This window comes from Astyanax mexicanus, chromosome 1 (genome assembly GCF_023375975.1).
Source record: "Astyanax mexicanus isolate ESR-SI-001 chromosome 1, AstMex3_surface, whole genome shotgun sequence".
In the NCBI taxonomy this organism is placed as follows: domain Eukaryota; kingdom Metazoa; phylum Chordata; class Actinopteri; order Characiformes; family Acestrorhamphidae; genus Astyanax; species Astyanax mexicanus.
In genome coordinates, this window is record NC_064408.1 from 105,049,184 (window position 1) to 105,076,224 (window position 27,041).

Consider the following 27,041-nt stretch of genomic DNA (forward strand, 5'->3'; position numbering starts at 1 on the left):
ATTTGTACACAAGAATCATAATAATTTCACTGGTGCTTTTTTTGTGCTTATTTTGAGTCTGAATTATTTACAATAAGGTGAAAGTTCTAAGTTAGACTGAATAAGATCTTTATTCCTAAAATAAGTAGAAAATCTTACACTTACAATGCTGAAAAAAAAATCTGATTTATTGCCTTGAAATGAGATAATTTCACTTTCTAAGATTTAGTTTTTTTCAGTTCTTTTCTTTATTTGTGTTTGTTTTTTTTATTTCCTTTGATATACCTACTTCCTATTCAATGATGACAATGTAAAGAACATGTCATGACAGCCCAAGATCAGTCTCTGCACCCATGTTCTGTCAAAAGAAGTCACAATGGACACAAGAGCATCAGAATTGGGCCTTGGATTAATATTTTGAAGTGTTTCTCAATCCAATTCAATTCGACTAATCAGCTCATTAACAAGACTTTCAGATTTGCAGTGGAGGTGTGAAAGCAGGGAATCCACTAAAATGTGCAAGGCAGGGAGACTACAGGACCAGGATTGATAACAAAAAAAAAAAAAACACTGAATTGAAGGGGTTCTTGTCTGATGATTTTTTTGGGATTATACCAGGTTGCACCAGTTCTCGGATGAAGAATTTTTTGCAACACAGAGGACCAGCAATATATTAGTCATGTGGTCATAGTGTTTTGGCCATAAAGAGGAAACACTAAGAACATTGTATTCAGTGGGATTCTTTTTTTGTTTTTGCTTTCTGAAAGTTTGTCATGTAAAGTCATGTTCATCAATACAAACTTGCTTAAAACCTACTTTGTAAACAAGAGGTTATAATCTAGTACGTCTGGTTAAACTCACCTCTTAACTGCCATGTTCAGTTGTGTTAAAAAATGGAAATCACTCTTATACTACTTACACTACTTCACACTACTTCCAACTGCTTATTTTAAAGGGTGGTAATAATGTGTGAAGCAGTCACTTCTTATAGCTGGAAAAATGGGAAAATGGAAGAATCTGAGCTGCTTTGACAAGAGGAAAACTGTGAGGGCTAGATGACCGAGTCTGAACATCTCCAAAAAAGTGATGCATAGGTCATTTCCAACCATAGATGGTCCAAAAGAAAGATGACAACATGTGAACTAGCAACATAATGAATTCATGTTTGTGGGAAGTGATCTACTGTAGAAGATCTACTGTAGCAGTGTCAGAGCACACAGTCCAGCACTGCTTGTTTATCTTAAAAAGAGATATTGGGCCCTGCTATTTATCTTTTTTTTTTTAATTACCACCTACCTAAACCTTGTTTTCAACCAAGCACAACCCTTCACAACAACTGTAATGGCACTAATGGCTGTGGCTCTATTTTATCAGGAAAGTGTGTCCTCCCGCACTGCAAAAATTGTTGAGGAACATTACAAACCATGACCAATCTTGGTACCAAATGATTGCAGAAAAAAATCTTTTTCAAATCCATTTTAAAAGCATTTTTTAAATCACTGATAAAATCGGAGTTTGACTCAAAAATGCACAAATTATATGCCATGGCTTCTGCATTTGCTCGGGTCTCCTCACCAAAGGGAGATTCTCCACCAGCTTATCGATCCTCCTTTACTCTAGACATAACTAACAAGTAGATTTGTTCCTTTTTTGGTGAAGGGCAGGATTTTATTCGTAAACAGAAACTGGGTAAAGCGTCACAAGAACTCTGAATCATATTGCAGTCAGTGGCTGGTCTCCTCATTAATAACGCAGATATAAAGATAAATGAAAGATTGAATGAATGATTGATGTTGAAGATGGGGAGCATTGTATGAAATTCTTCAAAAGTAGAGAAATCTTTTTTTTATTTTTAAACTCAATTATTTTGTTATAATTGTTCTTTTCCTGACTACTAGATTAATTTAAATCATAATGGACAAACTAATGGATTTGTGCCAATACCAAATTTCCACTAATCCTAAAATCAATCCAAACAGCAGCTATAAAACTGCGGTCAAATCAAACCTAATGCAGGATAAATTTTTGTTTATTCTACCACTATTGCATAAGTATGCAATTACAGCTACAGTGCTTCTAATTTCAGTAAAAGAACTGAATGTATTTGTACCGTTGGCCAGCGTTTAAAGAGTCCCCAGTGTTTGGAAGAATGTCTTGTGTGAACAGACAGCAACAGCATTGATTAGCAAAAACAAGAGGGGCTCGGCCGGGTTCAAACTGTACGCCCTTTTCCGTATAATCGGGGATAATCTGACTGCCTGCTGTAGAGACGTTGCTTTCAAGTGCCGCTCTCAGAGTTTGGTGCTCGGTGCGCTCCTGCTTCGCTCCAATCGATCCCTGCCCAGATTCCGCACCGGCTGAGCGCGAGCAGAGGCAGCAGGGCCGGCAATTACACAGGCTGAGCCCTTATCCGATGAAGACAACAAATAGACAGACCGGCTCTCCCTCCCTCTGCTGCTGAACGGGGGGAAAGATGCTCTGATAGACAGCCATACAACCTTTCCCTCTCACTGGGCATGCCAATAATGACCTCCTTACAAACACACATGCATGAATACACACATGTGCAAACACACACACACACACTCACTCACGTGTACACACGCTGTACTATGTATTTACAGCTGAGAGCAGGTGAAAGGAGCATGGGGAAAGGCCTCTGTTTCTAATCAATCAGGTGAAACCACACCATACTTTAGAACCTTTGATCTGAGCTTCTCTCTCACCCAGTGAGAGGCACTGTAGTGAGAGGAGGAGTGGAGAGAGAAAGTGAGGAAGAGAGAGGGGCAGGTGAGAGAGTGACAGATGAGTAGACGGCACAAGTAGCCAAGGAAAGGAGGGGTTAAAGTGAAAAATGATTACAGTGGGTACAGGGATGTGAGTACAGTACTGTGCAAAAAAATTGTAGGAATCCTGTTAAAATGATCATTAAAAAGCTGCTTATCTTGGCACTGTGTGTTTATTTGTCTAGAAGAAACTTGTATGAGAAATCTGAACCAAGCATTGTCAACTTTCTTCATAGTGAGAAATTCTTGGTACTTTTTACTGTATCTGTTCTAATGATATAGAGTTTACACGAAAAGAAATACTCTCATAAATGTGTAAAATAGTGTGCCTTAATAATTGTGCAAAATACTTTACATATAGACTGAAATGCTAAATGGGGTGAACTTGAACTTGAACATCAGATAAGTTTTACAGACTAAAACAAATAAAGAATGAGAGAAATACCAGGAAAAGACTGAGAACGGGGAATGGTAGAGGAAAATCAAAAATAAAATAAAAGAGATAATGGAGAAGAAACAAAAAGAAAGAAAAAGAAAAGAAAAAGGTGAGACGAATAGAGAAGGACACAAGGAAAATTTTAAAATAATGTGCTTTAATAATTGTGCACAATACTTCACAAATAGACTGAAATGCTAAAAGTCATGGGACAGAAGTAGAAAGTTTCGTTATTAGGAGTGTCCTTAGGGGACAGCTTAGTAACGCCCACACCTCTGTGGAATATGTGAGGAGTTATCTTGTTAGTGATGTTGCACACAGATCTGCATGCACATGGCAAGGCTATGTGAGTTATCAGAGTTCCAGCAGACCTCATAGTGAGTGCTAGTGAGAGGAACAGCAGCAGGAGCTCCTCAGATAAAGCGCTGTTCTCATGTCTCAGTGGACAGTGGGGCTGGGACAAAATATCAATATTGTGACAAGTTTGTTTCAAATATATTATTAATATATGGCATTAAATATCTATATTTGTATTAAAACATAGACATGCTAAACTACCCAAAACTCGCTCCCCAAATTAAACTAACTGCTTTATTACACCACGTAGTGTCTTTAATCAAATAAATAGGTTAAACCCTATAACAGAAGCTGTTATGAACTTGAACTTAAACATTAGATAAGTCAGACGGCCTAAAACAAATAAAGAAAGAGAGAAATAACAGGAAAAGAGTGAAAAAGGGAAGAGGTACAGGAATACCAATAATGTAAATAAAAGAGATAATGCAGAGGAAACAAATAGAAAGAAACAGAGAAGGAAAAGGGTGAGACAAAGAGAGAAAAAGAAGAAAAAGAAAAAGAAAAAGATTAAAACAGAATATAATAAATTCTCTCAGCAGGGTCGGGCCTTTTCACTTTGTTCATCTCAATGGGGGACGCCAGTGTCGGCCACCAAACGGACAGGGCTGGCAGGATAATCATCTACTGCTGCCCCTTTCCTCTCCTCCTCTGCTCCTTCCCTTCCTCTACCCACTGTGGGACAGTTCTTCAGCTACACAGGCCTGACCCAGCAGTGACCAGACAGACAGCGAGAGATGGAGAGAGAGTGTGGAGGAGAAAGCATCAGAGAGAGAAAAAAGACATAATTCTAAACACAAAGACCTGCGGATGAGAAGATGGAGTTTATTCCCAGGAGAAAAGCCTAATCTGTGAACGGGTTAAAGAATCACACGCTGCAATCAAACAGCAACTTCTGCCCCGTGTTAGCTCACTCTCTGCGCTTTAACATGCAACAGTTCACAGGTTTGGATCAACACTATAATTAAACAGGTGAGACAACTGTTTCTAAGTTCTGACGATTTTCACAATCTGATCAGAAAAGCATACTTTAGCCCCATCCATACTGGATTAGTTTCTCAGGGGGTCCTGGGGTAATTTTTCTCTTTTATGGGGGGTCCTCTGTGATTTTATTCCTGTCCAGAACGACCATGTGTGTGATTTTCTCAGACGTCCTCTGAAAAAAAAAATCATAGGCTAAATTTCTTACTGTTTTTCGCTGAACTCTGTGGTCCTCTGGTAATTTTAGTGTCGTCTGGACTCACATCTCTGAGTTTCGTCACCTTATGTTTAATAAAATAGCTATTTGTCCACTGCCACACACTGTAATTACACTATGGGCGCACGTTTCCACGGAGATCCACGTAAACAGCAAGTGGAATTGGAAATGGAGGAGCTACTGAACGCGATGTCATGTGACCGAGAAAGCTAAAAAAAAAAACTCACTGGTCCTGCTGTTTTTTCAATTCCAGTCCGGATGCAAGAATTCACTGAGTAGAAGTGTGAAATATTTTTTCACAAACATCCCCCTGAGATACTAATCATATCCGGATAGGGCTTTAGTAATTAACATATTAATTATCATATTACTTCCTATTACATTATAAGGTATAAAATGGCATTTCTACATGCTTAAAGTCGCAAGAGAGCAAAATATAAATTGATCATAAAGTGTTACCTTAAAGATAGCATGGGAAGATGTACACCTGTATCTCGTAGATGAGGTCAAGTACTACCCAGCATGTTTATGGTAAGGTGACATGAATTATCAGAGTTGAGTTCATCATTGAAGGCATTACCAACCACAGTGGACAGTGCACCTGGCGGAAATGATTGTGGCTGGCAGCATCTGGCTAGAATTGTCCTTGTGAACTGACAAGTAACTCTGGCAAAAATCAAATCCACATTCAAATCAGGAGCTTAATAGGTATATGTTCTATCCCATGAGTTTTGGCATGTCAGTGTATAAACAATAAACTCATAATGTCTGATTAAAATTCTCAGCAACAAAAATCTGTGACAACACAACCAGGATGAATTTTCTTTTGTTTAGTTGCCATTCTGTAGATTCCAAGATTACCACTGTATGCAGCATGAATTTTACAGCAAGTTCACAGCAAAGTTTACAAAATACGAAATCAAACCTAATCTATACTAACAGCAGTCCACATCCTGTTGCATTTCTCACTGTGAACTGCTCAATTCCACACTGCTTGTGGTAGAGACCCAGCTACTGACCAATATGAAACCTTTAGGAAGGCATTGGAGTGTATATATATGTGTGTGTGTGTGTGTGTGTGTATGTGTGTGTAGGGGCAGGCTTGCTGAGGGCTCCTCCACCCCACTACCAGGAGAGCCTGATCAAATCCGTGCCCCGGGGCAGAGGAGAGGCTACGCTCTCCAAGAACCTGCTGCCCGTCTCCCCGCTGCTTCAGGAAATGAGCTCCAGAGGAGCCGGGGGGGAGTCACGCTCCATGCAGGCCCAGAGACGCAGACTCTGCTCGGGCACAGGGACAGGGTTTTCCCCCCCTGGACTGAAAAAGCCACGGCTGTGACCCTAACGGTGCTAAAGAATTTAGGCTGCATTGTTCGCTGAGGCGGGCCACATTGCCGAGGGAAACGGAGCAGTGGAAAAAGTAAAAGGGAGAAAGAAGAGAAAAGAAAAATTATGGTAAGAGAAGAGATTATAGAGAAGATGGAGATATGGAGAGGGCAACAGAGGGTTTACAGCCCAGCTTATAGGAATGTCTTGACTACTATACAATGGAGTTAAAGGAGTTAAAAATAATAAGGGTAGTTAAAAGTGTTATTTCTGTCAGTTACTCTATTTTTTCTTACTTTTACTTAGTTTTTATTAATGATTTGAATGATTTTTATACATTTTTATGACTAAAACCTTGACTTGGTTTGCGTTTGTAATGTGCAATGCTGTAATAAGTAAGTTTAGTAAAATATGGCATAAAAAACATTAAAATTTAACAACATAAATAAATCCTCAAAAATTGATCTATTATTAAATCAGTGCTTTACTGCCGTATTAATCGTACTCCAATCCTTTTTATGTTTTTTTAGGTGTGTCTGTTTGTGTGTGTGTGTGCGTGCGTGTGTGTGTGTGTGTGTGTGTGTGTGTGTAAACTCTGACTTGTCTGAGTTCAGGGGTCATGAGTGCAGGACACCCTGTTGTTTATACAGCGTGACCCTGAAAATCAAACTGTTTTGCCCTCAACCTCACCATCCACCCATTAACACTGTGAGCAGCCTACAAAAAAATACCCAATAACACCATAGATATTGGGACCTATGTTTTACATTTACAGAGGTTCGTAAAAAAACAAACAGGTATAGATAAGTGATCATTCTACAGCTCTGTTATGGACTAAATAAACCCAGCACGCTGTTGACAACTGAAACTGCCTGTATACCTGGTCTCTATGCTTTTACTTTCATTGTTTGTCTTTGTCTTGCTATTAGATTTGGCTAATGAATGGAAGTTAATTCTATGTTTATTACTTTTATATTATATACATGTCATTCTGACGTGCCAAAATGCCAACATGTTAAAATGTGGGAGTAGGACAGGGACCTAACACAAGTGGAGATGGTGATAAAGAAATGGCTTTGGTATCAAAATACTCAAATTAAAAATATATATATATATTTACTGTTTTTTAATCAAGTAGAATACATGCACAAACACCCTTTAGAACAATGTATAGCTTATTTTTAATAGGTTTGCTCAAGTTATGATCCATTTACTCATTTGATAGGCTGTTACTGAGGTCACATATAAAAACAACACGATTGTACAAAGAGAACCGAGGCCTCAACTTTATAAATAGGTCATAAATACCTTCACTATTACTAAGAACAATTCAGAGGTTCATTCTTTAGGCCACTCGGTTAAAATGCTGTAAAATTGAAATAGAAATTTATTTTCTACTGTTTTTAACACTCTTGGTTGATAGTTAATTATTTCCTAACTACAAAAGATAATCAGACGAATGAGGCTGATGTGTACATGTAATACGTGACTTGAAAAAATAGGAAAAAATAGGAAAGAGAAAAGAAACTGAAGAAGAAAAGGAAGGAGAAAGTGTGGTAGGGCAAAGAAGAGGAATTGTGGGAGTGGAGAAAGTGATGGCATGACTGTGTGTGAAAGAGAGAGTGTGTGTGAGGGGGTGCGGAGTGCAGAAACAGTTGATTATGAGTCGCATCAAGTGATCAATGATTTCATTAATAAGACTGATCACACGTCTGCCACTACGCTGACACGGCCATGAGCAATGATCCTCACACACACTGCGGCGAACAAACGCTCGCTCCAGCCTCGGAATTCCCCCCCTCACACACATACACACACCACACACACACACACACACACACACACACACACAAACTCCGTCCTCTGTATCCATTCAATATTTCCCCCCACAAGAGGAACGGCGACAAACGGAGAAGCACAGAGGGTCGGGGGGGAAATGACAGCAGACTGAAAGGGAGCTAGTGCTGGGGGAGGCAGGGTGGGGTGTCAGGATGAACTTCTGTAAGAAGAAGAAGGGATTGCGAGAGACAGAGAGAGCGAGAGAGAGAAGAGAGAGAGAAAGACGGAAAGGGGGAGAGAGAGAGAAGAAAAGTGAAAATCCATTTTGAAGCACATTTTCAATTAGGCTCCACAAGCTGTTATCACAGGTGTGTGAGAATAGGGGCGCGGGGTGTGTGAGTGTGTGTCTGCTCGCAGCGAGCTGAAATGAACCCTTATCTGAGCCGCACAAAGATGGGCCGCCACAGACTATCTGGAAATTACTTTCCGCCCCGCGCTGCTAACAGGAACTTTATTCCTGTCAGGTGACATCCCCTTCTATTTACTGTTGATCATTTAAATGCCCGCCTAAAAAGAAGGAGGAGACCCTATCCATCTCTCTCTCTCTTTCTCTCTCTTTTTCTCTCTCTCAACTCAACTTAAACATTTATTCCATTTGAGTCAGCTACTTTACGTTGTACTCATTGCTAGTGTTGTAGTCCTCGAGTCCGGTCTCCGTCTCTTCTCGTCTCGTCTCAGACACGACCTTGTTTGGAATCGGTCTTGTCTCGTTCTCGGGGTGAGGCAGACTCTGAGACTGTGGACAAGACCTGCCGAGTCCAAGTCCTCTCTCTCTGAGGTGAAGTTTATTAGAAACTGAACCTCTTTTTTATCATTAATGGACAACAACCATTCATTCAACAGACCGAATCCGTTATTTTTTTCTCTACACCTAAAATCTGCACACTGATTGGCTAACAGCAAAAAACAAGCTACTTCCGCTCTTGTTCAGTATCCAATCAGCGAACACTTTTCATTTTGAATAGGCTGATGTTATGTTAAATGTGCTCTTTTTCACCTGCTCGCTGGAGTTATACTCAGTGGCCTCAGGGACCAAAACAAATCTTTCCAGATATTTATAAAAAAAATTGAGATAAGTACAAATTAGCCAGATAACTAATGTTAGCGACGAGTTAGCTAAAATACTAATGTTACCGAGGAGAGAACTAAAGCTATCGATGAGCTAGCTAACCTTAGCTGCCAGCTAGCTAACCTCAGTGACGAGCTACTTAACCCACTAATGTTACCGGGGAGAGAACTAGTGACAAGCTAACTGACCTTAGTAACAAACTAGCTAAAATACAAATGTTACTGAGGAGAGAACTAAAGCTAGCTATGAGGTAGCTAACCTTAGTGATGAGCTTGCTAACCTTAGTAACAAGCTAGCTAACCTTAGTAACAAGCTAGTTAAAATACTAATGTTACCTAGGAGAGAACTTAAGCTAGCAGCGTACTAGCTAACCTTAGCTGCCAGCTAGCTAACTTTAGTGATGAGCTAACTAAAATACTTATGATAGCGGGGAGAGAAATAAAGCTAGCGACAAGCAAGCTAACCTCTCTAGTGTGAACTGAACAGAAGTATGTGTCCCAATATTTTCGTCCACATAGTTTATATAGCCATTAAGAAACATCTTTCAAAAATACAGATCTCATTTAGCGATAAATTCAGGTTCTGCTTGGGATATGGAAATGGTTGGGTTTGAGTATGGTTGACTCAGGGGGTGACCTTCAACCTTGCCTTGCTGTGGAGTGACCCACTTTCTAAACTGCTGTTTTCATGATCCATGGAGCTATTGCAAACAACATTCAGTCACCCCTAGTAATGATACAGGTCAGTAATATGCTCAGGACATTCGCAGTCATATTTGTTGGCAAATGCTATTTTTCAGGATAATTCTTGCTCCACACACAGTTTCAGGAGACATTGAAACTCTCTCTTGGTCTATCCATTCACAAAATTATCACCAATCAAGTATTTCAGCAGATTCTGCTTCGGCAAAATACAAGTGTGCAGGATCTACATGCCCAGCTACAACATCTGTGAGCAAATATACCAAAAAATGCCATAGAATGCCTAGACTTATACAGACGGGAAATAGCCAAATAGGTAACTAAAGACTTTATTCAGATGCACAGTTTTTCCAATAAAGCTATCACTATCACTCTAATATTGTAAACACATCATATTAAAAACACATACATCATCATTACATTCACACATGTAAAGTTTCACTCGATTCCAACAGCACCTTGATGTGTTTTTTTTTAACCCTTGAGCCCCTTTTTGCTTTGGCTCTTTTTATGATCAGTTTTCCTTCTCTACATATACGCTGAGTTGCTGTCCATGCTGTCCAAAAACGCAATACACTTAAAAAAATATTTGTCTGCACAATGTGCCATTTTACTGCTAAAGTTCAGTATTGGTCATGCTCCGTGCTGCACAGGCAGTGCAAAAAAAAAACTCTTCCCTTTCTTAGGCGCCAAATTTTGCACCCCGCAAAGCCAGTGCACGCATTCCTTTACAATTTTCCAAAGCTCTCCGCTCTGCTTTTCTCACATTCCCTCCTTCTTTTTCTACCCTCCCCTTTCTCAGTCACTCCTTCGCTGTTTTCCTTCTCTTTACTGTTTCATTCCCTCTCTTTTTACAATCCTTTTTTCATTACTTTAGTATCCATAAAAATACCTACTTATTTAACTCCATGACTATTATATAATTATTTATTTTTCTTAGAACTTGAGACTCCTAACCTTCTCTCTCTCTCTTTTTCTCTCTCTCTCTCTCTCTCTTTCTCTCTCTTTCTGAATGTCAGGTCCCTTTCTGTCCGTTTTTCTTTTTTTTTTTATTAGCAAATTATCCCATGACGACAGGGTTTAGTTGGCCAAAGTGTATCTCTCCCTAGCTCTCTCTTTCTCTTTCTCTCTGTAACACTCTGTCTATCCTTCTCTTTTGCTCTCCTCTCCCTCTCTCTCTCTCTTTCTCTCTCTCTCTCTTGCCCGGGCAACAACAAAAGAATCAGGGGACTTTGTGGTCCACCTGCCTGGCGAATGCTGGGGGTTGAGGGGGGGGAGGCGGCGTCCTCCCGGCCCCTCCGAAAGAAGACCAATCAGGCCATTGTGGCGGCGCAGTGGGCTCTTTTGAGCTGTCAGGCCAGGGGAGCGGCTCCACAGATGAATGCAGCGCTCGGCCTGTGCCGCTCTTTAGCCGCCCATGTGGGAACGCACCCCACTAAGCCTGCACAATTACACACCACCGCTCAACTTTTCCATAAAACTTCTGCAGAGAGAAAAAGAGAGAGAGAGCAAGTGAAAGAAAAAGAAAGAGCTCGAAGAAAAAACAGAGAGCTAGAAAGAAGAAGATCTAGCAAGAGAGAGAAAGGAAGAGAGAACCAAAAATAGGGAGAAAGAGATAATCAGATAGAATGCAAGAGAATTAAAGTTCAAGTAAAACTAAACTACAGTATAAACTAAACTACCATAAAAACTACACTACAGTAAAACTAAACCACTATAATAACTAGACTATGGAAAAATGAAACCAAAGTATAAACTACTATAAGAACTAGACTACAAAACTAAACTGCATTGCAAATAGACTTTAGTATAAACAAAACTACCATGAAGCTAGATTACAGTAAAAACTAAAAGGCATTTAAAATAACTTTAGTATAAACTAAACTACAGTAAAACTAGTATGAAATTGACTATAGTGTAAACTAAATTGCAGTATAAACTAAACTACACTAAAACTAGTGTAAAGTTGACTTTAGTATAAACTAAACTACAGTATAAACAAAACTACCATTAAGATAGATTACAGTAAAAACTAAACTGCATTAAAATAGACTTAAGTATAAACTAAACTACAGTAAAACTAGTATAAAATTGATTATATTATAAACTGAAATACAGTATAAACAAAACTACCATAAAGCTAGATTACAGTAAAAACTAAAATGTATTTAAAATAACTTTAGTATAAACTAAACTACAGTAGAACTAGTGTAAAGTTGACTATAGTATAAACTAAATTGCAGTATAAACAAAACTACAGTAAAACTAGTGTAAATTGACTATAGTATAAACTAAACTACAGTATAAACAAAACTACCATAAAGCTAGATTACAATAAAAACTCAAAAGTATTTAAAATAGACTTTAGTATAAACTAAACTACGGTAAACTACAGTTGACTACAGTATTAACTAAACTACACTATAAACAAAACTACAGTAAAATTAAACTAGAGTGAAAACGTAACTAAGTATAAACTAAACTACAGTATAAACAAGACCACATTTAAACTCTATTGGTATTGGTAGTGGTAGTGGTATTTTTAACTTTTTAAACTTCAATTGTTCCTTTGTGATATCTTCTACATAACTTTAAGGAACTGATTTACATTGGGGTCAAACCTTCCTATAGGAAGCAGAGTACACAACCCAGAGTTTAGAGTTTAGGGGGTTAAATCTGTTGGTAAAGTCTTCGTATTTCTTTCTTTTTTGCTTTTAAGAAGTTACGGATTGCTGTAAGGCACCTCAGCTCCCCGACCCACTGCCACGCTCTTGGACACACTCGTCCCACTGAGCTCAAATTTCACTCCACACTTTTCCCTCTCTGAGCGCGGCGGTGATGACTCTCCCTGCACTGTGTGGGGTTTCCCCTGTGTGTGGAGCAGGGGCGCAGGCCGCAGCCGTCCTGATACCAGCCTCAGTGTAGGGCTATGCGTGGCGCTTTCTGCACATGCTCTATACGCAACTGATCCCAGATCAGCGGGGCAGCATCTGAAGCACCTCAGCCGCTAACAATTGGCTTTTGTTGGAGTGTGGGGGCGGCCTGTGCTCCGGGGGTTAAAGTTGAAGGGGGTTTCTGGTTACATCAGATAAGAGGTTATGAGTATTGGTGAATGGAGGTGGGCAGAGATGGAGGGGTAATTATAACCTCAGCAGGAATGTGTAAGCTATATGATGAGTGTGGAAAACACTCTTAGAATATGGTCTTGTCTGGTGGGTGGAACAGTGCAGTGAAGTTAAGATAAGAGTCTGTGGTCAAATGAAGTGACAGCCCATCAGAGGCTTTGTGTTACAGTGATTTTACCATAGTAAAGAAGTAACTGCAGCTTTTACGATATTATTAACAATGTAATAAAGAATTTAATTCATCATTAATAATAATTGGAATACACAACTAATCTGCCAAGTGTTATAGTTTATTAGCCATATGCAATGCTTGCCAAGCTTCATAACTGTTTAAGACCATTCCCCAGCACAATGGCTTGTCCTGTACTGACATATTAAATGGCCCACATCTATATTGGCACATTAAAAGGCTCATATTAAATCAGACACATTAAAAAGTTTATACCATTCCTGACAGTTTAAAAATTCACACTCCATTCCATATATACCATGATCAGAAACTAAGCTGGAAAACAATCTCCTTCAGCATTCATTGTTTTGTGATTATCTCTGCCTATTCATTCTGTAGCTGTAAGAAGTGTTTTACAGGACTTTCTGAATGAGACACATAGCAGGCTAGCCAATTAGAACATTGCTCAATTACATGTACTATATGTACAGATGTTTGCTGACACATGCTGTATGAGCAAATGCTCAAATACACTGCTTTCTAGTCCCTGTAGTGATGTACTACCAATCGATATAAACACTATATACACTCTGGAGCACATAAACATGAACTGCACTAGAAAGGATTAAAGGCCCCCAGAATTGAGCTGTGGAGCAGTTGGAGAGTTTGGGATAAGATGGGGTGGTGTTCATCCAACATCCTAACTTGGATGAACTAAGACTTTTGTCACTGAATGCAATTGAATCCTCACGACAAAACATGCTCCAAAAATTAGGAAAAGAAAGCATATTAAAAGCACATTAACCTAAAAGCTAATAAACAACTATAAATCATGGACCTTTTAATACAGAACATAGATATATAGATGATTTTTGGCATGAATAAGACTTTTACAAGAGCTTTTAATGTGGTTCAGCCAATCAATCTTTGGAATTTTACTTTTTGGCATAATTTGAATTTGACAGTTTTATTTTACATTCACATTAGATTACATGAAGAATGTCCCAATAGAAATGCTTTAAAATTATGATTTTAAATTATTTATTATACTAGAGATAGGAGGTGTTTTGCAGTTATTCAGGTTCCATACACATTTTAACCAATACATTTCCATGATTTTTTCATGACTTTTCCATGCCTTTAAGGCAATACAATTTTAAAAACATCACTGCAGACATATAAAACAAAACAAAAAAAACAACAAAAAATATACTTAAAATTGATTATAGTAGGTCTAAAATGAATCAGATAAATTTTGTTAGATCAAAATAGATTTTCTCCATTGATAAATGGAAACATACACTTGTAGACTGAAAATTTCCATGACTTTTCCAAAACTTTCTGGGTATTTTTATTTTTACAAATCTTATCCAGGCCTGGAAATGGCCATTTTCAAATTCCATGATTTTTAATGTTTTTTTCATGACTGTATGAATCCTGGTTATTACAGTTCTGCTACAACTCCATTCACCTGAAACACACTTTGTTTCTCTGGGTTTCTTAGCCTACTGCAGCCAGTCCAAATGATTACTGCTCTCAACTTTCCACGACAAACCGTATGTTTCTCTGCAGAGTAATTATGCTCCTGCGACAGAGAGAAATACGCAATTACTAAGGCCAAATTGCATCCATGCTTTTTTTTGCAAAGGGAAAATTCTGCACCCTGCAAAAATCCCCCACCTCCCCCAACCTCACCTCTAATTAATGAAAGAGTGCAGGCCATCTGGGAATGAACACAAGTGAGAGAGAGAGGGTGAGAGAGATGCTTTAGGAATGTCTCTGTTTGGAAAAAAATAAAGCAAAGTCTCTTCTTGACTTCCTGCCATATTACCAGAGGCTCTCATATGGAGTGGAGCGCAACCCAGACCAGATATTAACAAACACACACACACACACACACACACACACTCATACACACAACCAACAACACGCACACACATTACACAACATACACAAGAACAGATCTGCCCAGCGCTAGATTTATAGCTGTGTCAGTGTGGAAAGCAATGGAAAATAAGACATAGCTTCTGAAATGTAACAGGAACCAATGAAAATGTACCCAAAAGGTACAACTAGAAAGCATTTGAAGAAAAGAGCAAAAAGTAGATTATAGTTCAGATAAGTACCTCCAGAGGTTGTGAGGAGTCTGAATTAGTCCGTTTCTTAAGCATGCGGTAGAGGCAGTATGTCTATAACACTTTAATGATCATACATAGTCATGTTCATCTCACTAATATAAAACAACACCAATGGACCACCACCTGACTGTGACAGCCTGTATACAGTGTAGTTATTTGAAAGAAAAGCAAGGCTGTAATGGTGTCTAGTATCAGAAAGTCTTTCAGAAAGATCAGAAATGTTATTGGTGTACTTGGTGTTATTGATGTACATCTTAAGGTAAAAGACAGGAGTTGGGTATTACTGGAGTCTCTGTGGTATTTCAGTAGTTCAATCAGTACTGTAGGAGTCTGTGAGGTGTGATGTTTGAGTGTGTCTACTGGAAGATATACATCAGGATTCCATGGCAGACAGTAAAATTACATCTATATCTATACAAATGTGTGGTCACATAAGATCAACTTAAAATAAGTGAAAATAAGTACAAATCCTTCCCAGAATCTGAATCTAAAGTCTTTTTTTTTTCGTTGATACATATTTTATGAACTTTATGAACCTTATGAACTTTAAATGTATAGAGAAAAGATGACCCTTACCTGTGAGTTTAAGTTTCAATTCACAAATGTAGCATATTTTTTTACACATGAATTATTTGAGATTTCCTGATTTGGAACAACTGGCACATGTTCACCAGGATTATTACATGTAAGTATGGATTACATGTAAAAGTGCCTGAAACCCCTAAAAAGCTAATGCCGGGTGATTTTCACTCACAATTTTTTTTCATGTGATTTTCATTGTGTTGCTGCTGTCTTGAATGAGTTTAATGGGACTTTGGGGAGCTTCAGGGCGCTCACTGATGTCATTAATGTTATGGTTGATTCCCTCCTCCCATCTATGTCTTTTTCAAGAGGCATGCGTTCGGATGATTTTCATCTGACGTTAGTGATAGAAAGTAACATATTTTATGGCTGTTATTTACCTGATCTTAGTGTTTGTGTGTTTAAATCAGGCGCTCACGTGTCCCAGGAATGGGTGGACCAAAGACCAAGTTCCCAGCAGCGTTCTTTTTTTTTTGTTTGGACGTTACCTGGTAAGGATGACCTGATTTTCCAATAATTTTTCTGCTTTTTTATAGGTTCATCCATGGTACCTTTTTATTTTATATGATGTTGTATGTTGTAATATTAAAGAAGGGTTCCAAAACTTACAAAGTCATTGTATAGTCAGTGTATACCCAACGTTAATGAAGGTGTTACTAATTTTAACATTAGTGTTCTGTGGTTAATACCCTCATATTTCAGTACTGTTGGAGGTCGTGAAGTTTTAGTGTATCAGCTAGAAGTTACAGCTTACAGTATTAAGATCAATTTGGGTTTGGATTAGAAGTCAGAGCTCTAGTCTTCAATATTGATTAGGGATCAATAAAACATGCATGTGTGAGAGCTACAGTGTTACAGTGTTAAAGGCTGGATGGGAGATTAATCAAGCGTACCATTGGAGGTGGTGCTGGAGGCCACAGCCTTCTCACTGATGTCTGCTCGACTCGAGGAGGAGCTTTTGGTCGCCACAATGGTCTCCACCCTCTTCTTCTTCTCTGCTGCGGAACTGGCCTGGGACTGGGTTTCCATGGCTTCCACTGCGCATTCCTCAGTGCCTCATCTATCCTGGGACACCTGTAGGTACCAAAAGTGACACGTCAGTTTTAAAATACAGCAAAACTGCAGGAGAAATTCACCGAGGCACTTTGGAAGTGCCTTTACCAGAGTTTGGACTTTGGACCACATGCAAAACAAAAAAAAAAGTTTGCGGTTTCAGGACTAGTTACACATTGGAGAGAGGAGATTGCAGGTGGGTATAGGCCGTGTACCAAACCTCTCCATCACTGCTTAAAAAAAAAAAAAAAACTAAAAAAAAACAACACACAAAGGCAAGCGAAAACCTTACGGGGATACTTCAGAGAGTGAGAAACTCACACCCGCCTGAAATGAAGGTTTGTTTGAAGCTCCTTTTGGGAATATCGGAGTGCTGGGGCCATTTTCTCCTCCTCGCAGTAAACGCTTGTTTTAGTTAAAGCTCTTTCTCTGGCTCTGTGGTTCTTTTGGGTTCAGCCAAGCAGACTGCTCGGGAGCGGGGTTCCACAGAGCTCCATTCGCGGCCCACAAAAAAAAGAGAAGATTCTTTCTGACTCGGCTACAGATTTGCCAACCAACTAGGAATACAGCCAAAACCCACTTCCAAGAGAGAATTTAAAATGTCGCTAGGGGTCCGCATGAATAGAGAGAGGACAGTCCTCCACTGGACTAGGATTACTTATTAATGCAACAAGTTGAGGAAAAAATATTTTAAAGTTTTCCACTGGAAAGCTGAGGGAGATATATAAGTGTATTTTTTTTAAACACAGCACCAAGAAGCAGTAACTAAATACCCAGATGCTGAACATTATTAAAGATGAGAAATGCAATAAATAAAAAGCCCTCTGGCTACAGTTTTCTATTGCCTCTGCGCTCCAAAATTGAGCTTTAATTGGGAGGGATGTTTAGTCTGCATCTGTTTCTGCATTAGTTTGGCTTCACACAAGCAAAAGTACCTAACAGCACGCTTAATTGTTTTCAACATCTTTGACAGAAGTTATGAGGGGAGCGCAGCAGTAGCTGGCTGGGTCCTACAACAGAGCTATTGAAGTTAAAAAGGCTTCAGTCCCAAGAGTAGGGGTGTAACCGTGTTCCATAAAAGCGGTGGGGGCGGTGAGGTACAGCCGAACGCAGTGCGCTTTGTTTATTTAGAGTTTGCTTTTTTATTTTTTTTCAGGCCTTCTTTTCTCCAGAACAACATCTGCAAGCAATCCTGGTTTACCAAAAAGGAAAAAAGAAAAACAACCCAATAATCCCACCCCCCTCCACAAAACCAATCAAAAACATATTAAAGTCGAGTTCCTCCCTTAATCACACCCATATGAATACGGGTACTCAACAGCTCCAGCTCAACAGCAACAGCTCGCTTCTCAGCAATCAAAGTGTGTATCTACAAGAGCACAACCCAATCTGTTATTGTGCCTTTCTTTTTCACCATCTGTGTTCATATACAGTATTTTTGTGGTCAATAAATTGTCCCTGAAATTATTGTGCCAAGAATACTATTGTCACATGAAGATTATTTTAAGCCACTTTAAGACACAGCATAACAATGCAATTACGCCCTTTTAAAGAGTAAAAACCTTTTATTTTTTAGACATTTGGGAGATTTGTTTTTTGTGGAAATTCATACATCAATTCATACTTTTTTCAATATATTTGCATTAAAATATAATGTTTATATAAATTAGCATGCAAATAAACAAAACAGGACAATGGTCTGCTGATCCATGCTGTTTACACACATAGCATGTGCAGCGTTTACTGCTCAACTCTGTTTACTAGTATTAGGTTTATGCCTGTGTGAAACCAAACCAAACAGAGGGAGTAAACAAACTCCTCAACTGATCCGGACCAGAGAAACCAACTACAGGTGTGAAAACAGCCTTTTATACTCAGTAAATTAAGTTCTAACTCTAGAACGAAATCCTTACAACCAAGCTGAGACGTTTACAATAACGTAAAAGTAAAAATAAAGTTTCCTCTATCTAATTTATCATGTATTTTTTATTCCAGTGCACCACATTGGCTTTATTTCCCCTCAAACGTGCAAGTATATACTAGTATTTTAATTGACACCACTAATATAAATATAACTGGATTTTACATTTCTTACATTCATTCTTTTACTTACTTTTAAATATCCACTATAAAAACTTGTGTCTTAAGAAGAACAAGTGCGATTAATCGTAGTTTTAATTTTTTTTTTATCAGTTGACACCACTGGTCTATATATTGTATGATAGTCAAAGTCAATAGCGTTAATATTGTTACAGGTCTAGTCTCACTGTTTTCGTCTTTTATCGTGGTCCAAAACAAACAGAAAAAAAAGATAGCAGCAGTTCCTTACCTAACCACCTATAACACGTCCAATAATGTAACATTGTAAACCCCATTAAAATCACACAGAAGCACAGCTACAGTAACTCCAGTCGTCCAAGAGTTAGTGGCAGCAAGTAAAAACTCTCGCCGCTAGCTGGGGTGAGTTCAGAGGCTAACGATCGATTCTGACCCCAGCTAGAAGAACACAGCCGGGCCGGCTTTGGTCTGGCGGTAAGCGCGGCTGCTGTGGATGGGATGAGGCACTCCGGCACTGACAGGCTGTCGGAGGGAGAGGGTGGGGGGGAGATCAGAAGAACAGAGGCCCAAAGTCAGCCCCATTGCTTTCACATTACACACCATCCAGCAGTTCTGTCCGCTCAGCCGCGGTAAAGGAGAGGAGGGAGAGTGTGTAAGAGTGTGGTGAGAGAGAGAAAGAGAGAGAGCAAGAGAGAGAAAGAGAGGGAAAGAGAGAGAGTCCTTTATGCCTGTTATTGACTGGCCTTCTGACACATGGGTGCGTTTGGCTCTGTGTGTTTGAACCCCCAGTTTTCTACCTCTTCAATCCCTCAGTGATCCAGAAAGCAGAAGGGAGGGCAGGAAAGCTAAGCTCAAGTCTTAGGATGGGAGAAGTGGGAGTGAGGGGTAAAAAGAAGCACATGTAAAATGAAAGAGAAGCGAGGGAGAGAGAGAGAGGCCGAGAGACCAAAAAGAAGGAGAGAGAGAGAGAGAGAGAGAGAGAGAGAGAGAGAGAGAGAGATCACGGGTATAAACATTCCTTTGGAAAAGCAAATATTCGCAGCTCTGGTCCACTCAAGCGTGGCAGGTGCTTCCCTTTGTGCTCTCAGCCCGGCGGACGGCCCAATTAAGACTGGGACCTTTCCCCCATAAGCCCCCCTGGCCCAACACCTCCAGTCCACTGCATCCTAATCCCACAGGTGCTCCTGCACAGAATCCCTGTTCTCCCTCTCTCTCCCTCCTCTACTACAAACACCTTTATATTTTAACCCCTCAACATTTTTAGGAACTCTCTTATACTGTGTTAATAATACTTAATGTATTGCTATATACTAGTATTAAATATAACTGTGTCATAACGCAAAAAGGACACTTGCACTAACAAAAAGAACGTCTTAAAGAGTAAATTCTATATAGTCTTTCAATGTTTTAATGTTATAATAATACAAAGAAGTCACCATTATTTAAACTAAAAAAAAAACGGGAATCATCATAATCCTATCTGCAACTGAAGAGGGTCATTGCATATAATGATCAATGCCACTAGGACAAAATATCTAATTGCGATGTTTCCACAAAGTATTGCGATTACAATTTAAATTGTGATTATTTTTAATCCATTAAACCCTAATGTCTATCAAATATAATTATCAGCTTCTTTCCACATAAAATATTCGCAGGGTTCTCCCATTAAATGCAGTTGTCAGTTTTATTTTTAAATTTTAAGGAACAGAAAAAAATATTAATATATAATTAATATTTTTTATATATAATTAATAGAAAAAATAATATATAGTGTGTGTGTATAAACATAAAATGCATTTATGTATTAATGAATGAATCAATGAATTTCTGAATCTGAGCTTCAAGTGGCCCAGTAGACTAAGTAGATCAAGTAGCACTAAGTAGCACCAAATGCGCCTTCGCAAGTTTACGGATTTGCATACCTCCTGCAGTTTCATTTGCAAATTGCATATGCTGAGGCCTAATTGACATTGACACTATCTTGAGCTCATAACTCCCACTGTGATGCTAGCAAGCACAGCCATCTGTTGGTTGAAGCATCAGTGCTGGGGATTCAGTGCTTTCTTCTCAGCACATTGGCTGGTCTTGCATTCTTATTCTCCTAGTGTCAGAAGAGTTACAAATAAAAGAAGGTACTAATGAGGTGGTGGATTAATTGGGGAGAAAAGTGTGTAAAAATATTTGAATCTACATGTTCAACACAATCTTTGAGAAACAATAATTTATAGAATCATAACTGAAGGTGTAATAAGATAATAGGTGGGATTATTTCTTGCTTCAGATGAGCTTTAAAGAAAAAAGTCCAGGTGTACTTGAGAGTGTGTAGGTCGATGATGACACGACATTCATTAAGGCCTGTATAATATGAAGTGAGCAGAACAGAGGAGACGAGCTTAGGGCTCTTAAATGAAGCCCCGGAACAATGGCCTGCTATTCAAATACCACTAAGCTGCACACAATAGACTGTGTTTAAAACCTCTGTTTGGTGGCAGTTGCTGCCCAAAATAAATGTAAATTTTTCATATTAATGTTTATTCCTTGCTCTGATGGAGTCCCACACCCAATTAGCGGTGAGAGAGAGAGGAAGGGTGTTCTCTTTATGTGTGCCGGCCCGTAATCCTTACTCAGAGAAAGAGAGGCGATTAACCAGGTTTAAAATACCGCAATTCAGACTGCTCCCAAGAAAAAAAAAAGATTCTTATTTTAAGCACATTAGGCAAATCAATTTAACATAAATTATACGCTCTGGTGACAAAAGCAAGGAGTTGAAAGTCAGTGGCAAATGGGACATCAAAGTCAAACAACAGAATCAACTTCTGACTGTTTAGCATATTCGCGACAAAAATATCAACACTCGCCCTTTCTTAAGGCATCCATCTTTCTCATCATGTCTGAAGCTATTTGTAGTAGTTTATCTAAACCTATCTATGCTAAGATTTAGGACTTGAGTGGGTGAATACTACGCATGTTAACAAACTGGATGAGATTACACATTGCTACATTTGAACGCTGCGTTTTTACTCTAAATTTGGGTTCAGATTAGAGATCATGTATCATATCACAAAAAAAATCTCTATCGCAACAAAAATATACTTAGCATAAGCATATTGTGAATACCACTGTACATTTACTTATTTATTTAAAAATTATCTATAAACTACGGACAAAATTTCTCAAATTCCAAATAAAAATATTGTCATTTAGAGCATTTATTTGCAGAAAATGAGAAATGGCTGGAATAACAAAAAAGATGTAGAGGTTTCAGACCTCAAACAATGCTTTTTAAGGGTTCAGAAATTAATATTTGGTGGAATAACCCTGGTTTTTAATCTCAGTTTTCATGCATCTTGGCATGTTCTCCTCCACCAGTCTTACACACTGCTTTTGGATACCTTTATGCCACTCCTGGAGTAAAAATTCAAGCAGTTCAGCTTGGTTTGATGGCTTATGATTATCCATCTTCCTCTTGATTATATTCCAGAGGCTTTTAATTTGGTAAAAATCAAAGAAACTCATCATTTTTAAGGGGTCACTTATTTTTGTTTCCAGAGCTGTATATGTAAAATATAAGATTATAAGATCTAAAAATAAAATAAGCCACTGTACTTACTATGGGAGCGTATCTGAATAATGTTTTTTTTTAAGGATCCATTACTGCTGATCCATTCTGACTGTGATACATATTGTGAATCATGAAAATGTCTTCAAATACTGATCCAGGAACAAAAAAACCCCAAAACAATAGAGAACATCAACAGCAAACAGTGTTAGAAAACCAATCCAAGGGAACTGAACTAAATAAAAAAAATGTGCATCATGTGCTCTAGATTTTAATACAGGACATGCAGTAAGTATGGCATATATAAGTACATATCTAGGTGACAAATGCTCTGGAAACATATGTACATGGGGTCTACAGGTCAGGCTCTGAATGAGGGTATGGGGTCCTGGGTAATGGGTTAGCGTGAGCCGCAGGATACGGCGCTTTGGGTTCGCTTTACAACGAGGCTCTGTTCTCCCGGCTCCCTCTGGAGAGTGGAGCCGAACAGCACTGCATTCATCATCATTACATCAGCCCGTTCCCAAATCCTTTATCTGACACCTATCAACACCACTGCACCTCACCAGAGATCTCAAGAACCTGGGAGGAAAAAAGAACAGGAAAAACCTAGGGTGAGAGAAAGAGCAGGAGGAAGACCTGGAGGAAAGATGGTACGAGTTGGAGGCAGATACAAAAAAGCAAGGACAGATAGAGGGCAGAGATTGAGACACACTTTATACAAAGGAGAAAGGATGCAGGTGCCCGGCCTTTCCAGCAGACGTTGTTCAAGGGCCGAATTATACTTATGCTGTCTAAAAAAACAGACACTGGCATCATAGATATGCTACTATTGGCTGACCTATAGAGCTCACAGAAACAGCATTTAACTAAAAAATGTTTTTCTTTCCCTTAGTGACCAATGAAATCTCTAGAACTAATTACAAGAGGGATCGACTGGGCACATAAAAGTTAGCGAAACTATTTTTTAGCTACACTGTAAAACCTAACTGCATTTCTTACTGAACTAATTTAGTTAACATGACTCAAATATTACAGAAACTGGGCATCACATATGCTGATAAAGTCAAATTAACTCAAAAATTATTTGTTGCCTTCTTGCATTTATAGCTGTTCTTTAAAAAAGTGTTTGTTTTAAGTGTTTGATGTTTTGAAGTTAGTGTAACTTAAATAATAGTAATAGTAATTTGCTAATAGTACTTTAGTATTTAAAAATGAGTTAGCTTAACTTGATTTCTTGAAATCATCAGAAATATGAATTAACACATGTGGAGTTACTGTAAGTTCTTAACAAAAAAAAAACCTGAACCCAATTGAGATGGTTTGGGGTGAGCTGGACCGCAGAGTGAAGGCAAAGGTGCCAACAAGTGCTAAACGCTTAACTTAAGGGAACTCCTTCAAGACTGTTGGAAAACCATTTCAGGTGACCACCTCTTGAAGCTCTTGAATGCAGCAATCAAAGCAAAGGGTGGCTATTTTGAACTGAATTTTTGGCTTTTTTTTTTTAGTTATTTCACCTTTTTTTGTTAAGTACATAAAACTCTACATGTGTTCATTTATAGTTCTGATGCTTCAGTGAGAATCTACAATGTAAATAGTCATGAAAATAAAGAAAACGCATTGAAAAGAGAAGGTATGTCCAAACTTTTGGCCTGTACTGTAAATAAGGAGAGTGCAGGCACTTTTTCCCGCTGCACAGAACAGTACATTTCCATGTATCTTTGCAGAAGTACAAATCATCCTTGATGAGCATGAGGAGGAGGTGCTGGGGAGAGAGGTGAATGTTTCAAGGACGAATGATGCAGGCGTTGAACGTCCCACCGGTGAGTGCCGTGTGGGGCGGTAATAAGATTAGCCTCTCTCTTCGTTGCGCTCTCTCTTTCTTCCTCTTTCCCCTTCTCGCTCTCTCTCTCTCCATCTCTCCTTCTCTCTCTCTCTCTGTGGAACAGAGGCAGCGTTTAAGACGCAGTAGAAAGGGACGACTAGCGCTTTCACCACAGAACGAGCCCAGCGTGTCTTGTGTTCCTGGTTAACAAACGCGCGACGATGTAATCTTAATGCTTACACGGCCCCTCTTTAGCGCCCGCTGCTCGGTAGATAAGAGAGGAAGAAAAGCAGCACGACAATAAGAAACCTCTAGCGAGTGCCGGCTCCTTGGCTTATTAGCGCTGTTGTTTGCCTGTTTGTTCTGCCTTGAGTTGCTTCATGAGCTGCTTTATGAGGAGGAGCAGAAAGGGGGACAGAAGAGGCCCAGAAGTTGTAAAGCAATAAACGATAAGGTTCTGTTGTTGTTTTTTCTTCTCCCCAGAGTTGTAAATCACACTCCCGCAAATAATTTTAACGTGACATGTTTTCAGACTGTGCCAACAAGTATTTTTCTGTTGTATAAGAAAAAATAAAGTAAGGAAAACTTTAAAAGAGTCTACATTCCTAAATAAACTGCAGTAGAGTCTATTATTATAGAGGCTTATATCTCGACATCTAGCTAGCCAGCTTATATCATTATGTTCTGACCCTATGTTTGACTAGTAAAGTGGCAGAAATCACAAGACCAAATCTAGCTACAATTACTTAACAGTTTAACCAAGTTACTTACTACAAAGAGTTACTTGCAGTTAATACAATGCTAATTATCAATATTCCTCAAGTTCACTGAAAAACAACATTTCTGCAGCCACTAGCATTCATCTAACACAGACAACATTGTTGTTGAACTTTGTTGGTTAAAAGCAATGTATTATAGGGTTTTGATGTAGTTTATTTCTCATCCTGGAGTTGTAAATCACACTCCTGCAAATTTTAACGTGATGTGTTTTTCAACAAGTATTTTTTTTGAAAGAACTTTAAAAGAGTCTACATTCCTTAATAACAGCAGTAAAAGCTTATTATTATACTAGACATACCTTGTTTTGGGAAAACAGAAAATTGGTAAAATGTTAAATGCACAAGTTTTAGTTTTTTGTAACATTCTGGTGTGAATCTGTGAATGTTTTAATTTTTAATTTTTGCATTGTTACCTTTAACGTTTTTGTAATGTTAGTATTTACCTGGGAACATTATGTGAAAAAGGTTTTAATAATGGAGGGTTGATGGTCAATGCACATGTGATAAGATTGTGTCTGTGTCTTGGCCATAAAATACTTATAACAGAACAGGGCTTACGACTCAATATATTGCGATGTATTGCAATACAGTAAGAAAGAATATATATTGCCATTTTTTGAAGAGGATCTAAAGATTGGGGTTTTTGTGGGATTTTTTTTATTGCTAATGTTTGTTAAAATTCCATACTGAGTTTTTCATCTGTGCCTGTGCATAAATACCTGTGAACATGTGTTACTTTGTTCTCTGTCCTGCTTTTTGTTTTGACCCCTTTTTGTTACCCAGCTTATATGTGAATTGCTGTTAGTTTGAGCCCCGGTTCTGCCATCTTTGTTTCTGGTTATTTCTCTTTCATTTTTTTTGTTTATTTGTTTGTTTACTTGTCTTCCTGTTAATCCTTTGTTTTATAGTCTTTGTTTATTTAGTCTTAGTGTTACTTTCTTTTCTTTGTTGTTGTTGCTTTTATGAAGAATAAAACCTACAAGCTTTTGCATCCTGCCTTCAACATGTTACAATAAAACTCAGGTTTATCAATATTTTTCTTACACCCCTAGATGAGACTGACAACCTGTGTGACCCAGTTAGAAGGTCAGTGATGGTGGTAACTCCTGACCTGCCCTAAAGTATTAAGTCAAGGTGTTCCACCGGGCCCTCAACAGCACAATAAGAGTGTGTGCCTCATGTGTGCCTGTGTCAAGTTCCCTATTCAAGTCTATGTCACACATGTTGAGTTTCAAAGTCCAAAGGGAGATGTGGCTCTCCAGTGTGTGCGGTGTCTGTGTGGAGATCCACTGTGTGAGGGCACTCCAGGGAGCTGATGAGTGAAGGGAGGAATATCTTTGCTGATGAAACAGTACACGTGGGCGTGTGCGCACACACACACACACACACACACAGACACACACACACTGTTTGCGCACACTGGGATCAAGTGCTGGTCTGTGGCTAGCCTAGTAGGTCTTAAAAAGGGGGTCTCCCGCTCATCTCCCCAGAGGCCCAAGGTACCAGTGCTTGTCAAAAGCAGACGCCACAAAGACTCCCAACAGGTGCTGGACACCACAGTGTAGTGTAGTCACAGATACTTATTCAGGGATTTTGCTTTTCACCTCAGGACGTACAGGCCAACCATCTTAGAGCATTTTAACCTTAGAAAAAAAATGATATGAGGTTTGTTAGCATAGGATATAAAAGTTTATTTAATTCCCACCATTAAACCGTATGTATCCTCATCCTCATTACTGCATAACTAAGTAACATATTAGCTTTATTCATTCAAAATGGGGACTGAATAACACTCTCAGGGGTTATTGTATTCATTTTACTATGCTTAGATTCACAAAAATATTTTTCTTTAGCATTATAAAATGCACAAAATCTTTGTTTTTATGAGCACATGGCATTTCAAGCCTGGAAATATTCAAAGTTCTTCCAGAAATCCTTTTTGACTGGTGGGAAAAGCTTTTCTGAATGAGCAGCCAAGTCCAGCCCGATAGGAGGGAGACTGGTGAGAGATCTGGTGTCTGTGGACTGCTTTCCATTTTGTATACTGTTCAGTTTTTTCTGTATT

General features: G+C 38.8%; 1 protein-coding gene across 1 annotated transcript in view; it reads right to left on the reverse strand.

Annotated features, from left to right (window-relative positions):
- gli3 (GLI family zinc finger 3) overlaps positions 1-27,041 on the reverse strand; it is a 174,694-nt gene that overhangs the window by 124,340 nt on the left and 23,313 nt on the right. Inside the window, exon 2 of the mRNA XM_022662267.2 lies at positions 16,593-16,773. Coding sequence (XP_022517988.2) covers positions 16,593-16,728 — 136 coding nt within the window. The 5' untranslated portion in view covers positions 16,729-16,773. The remainder of the gene's footprint in view (positions 1-16,592; positions 16,774-27,041) is intronic.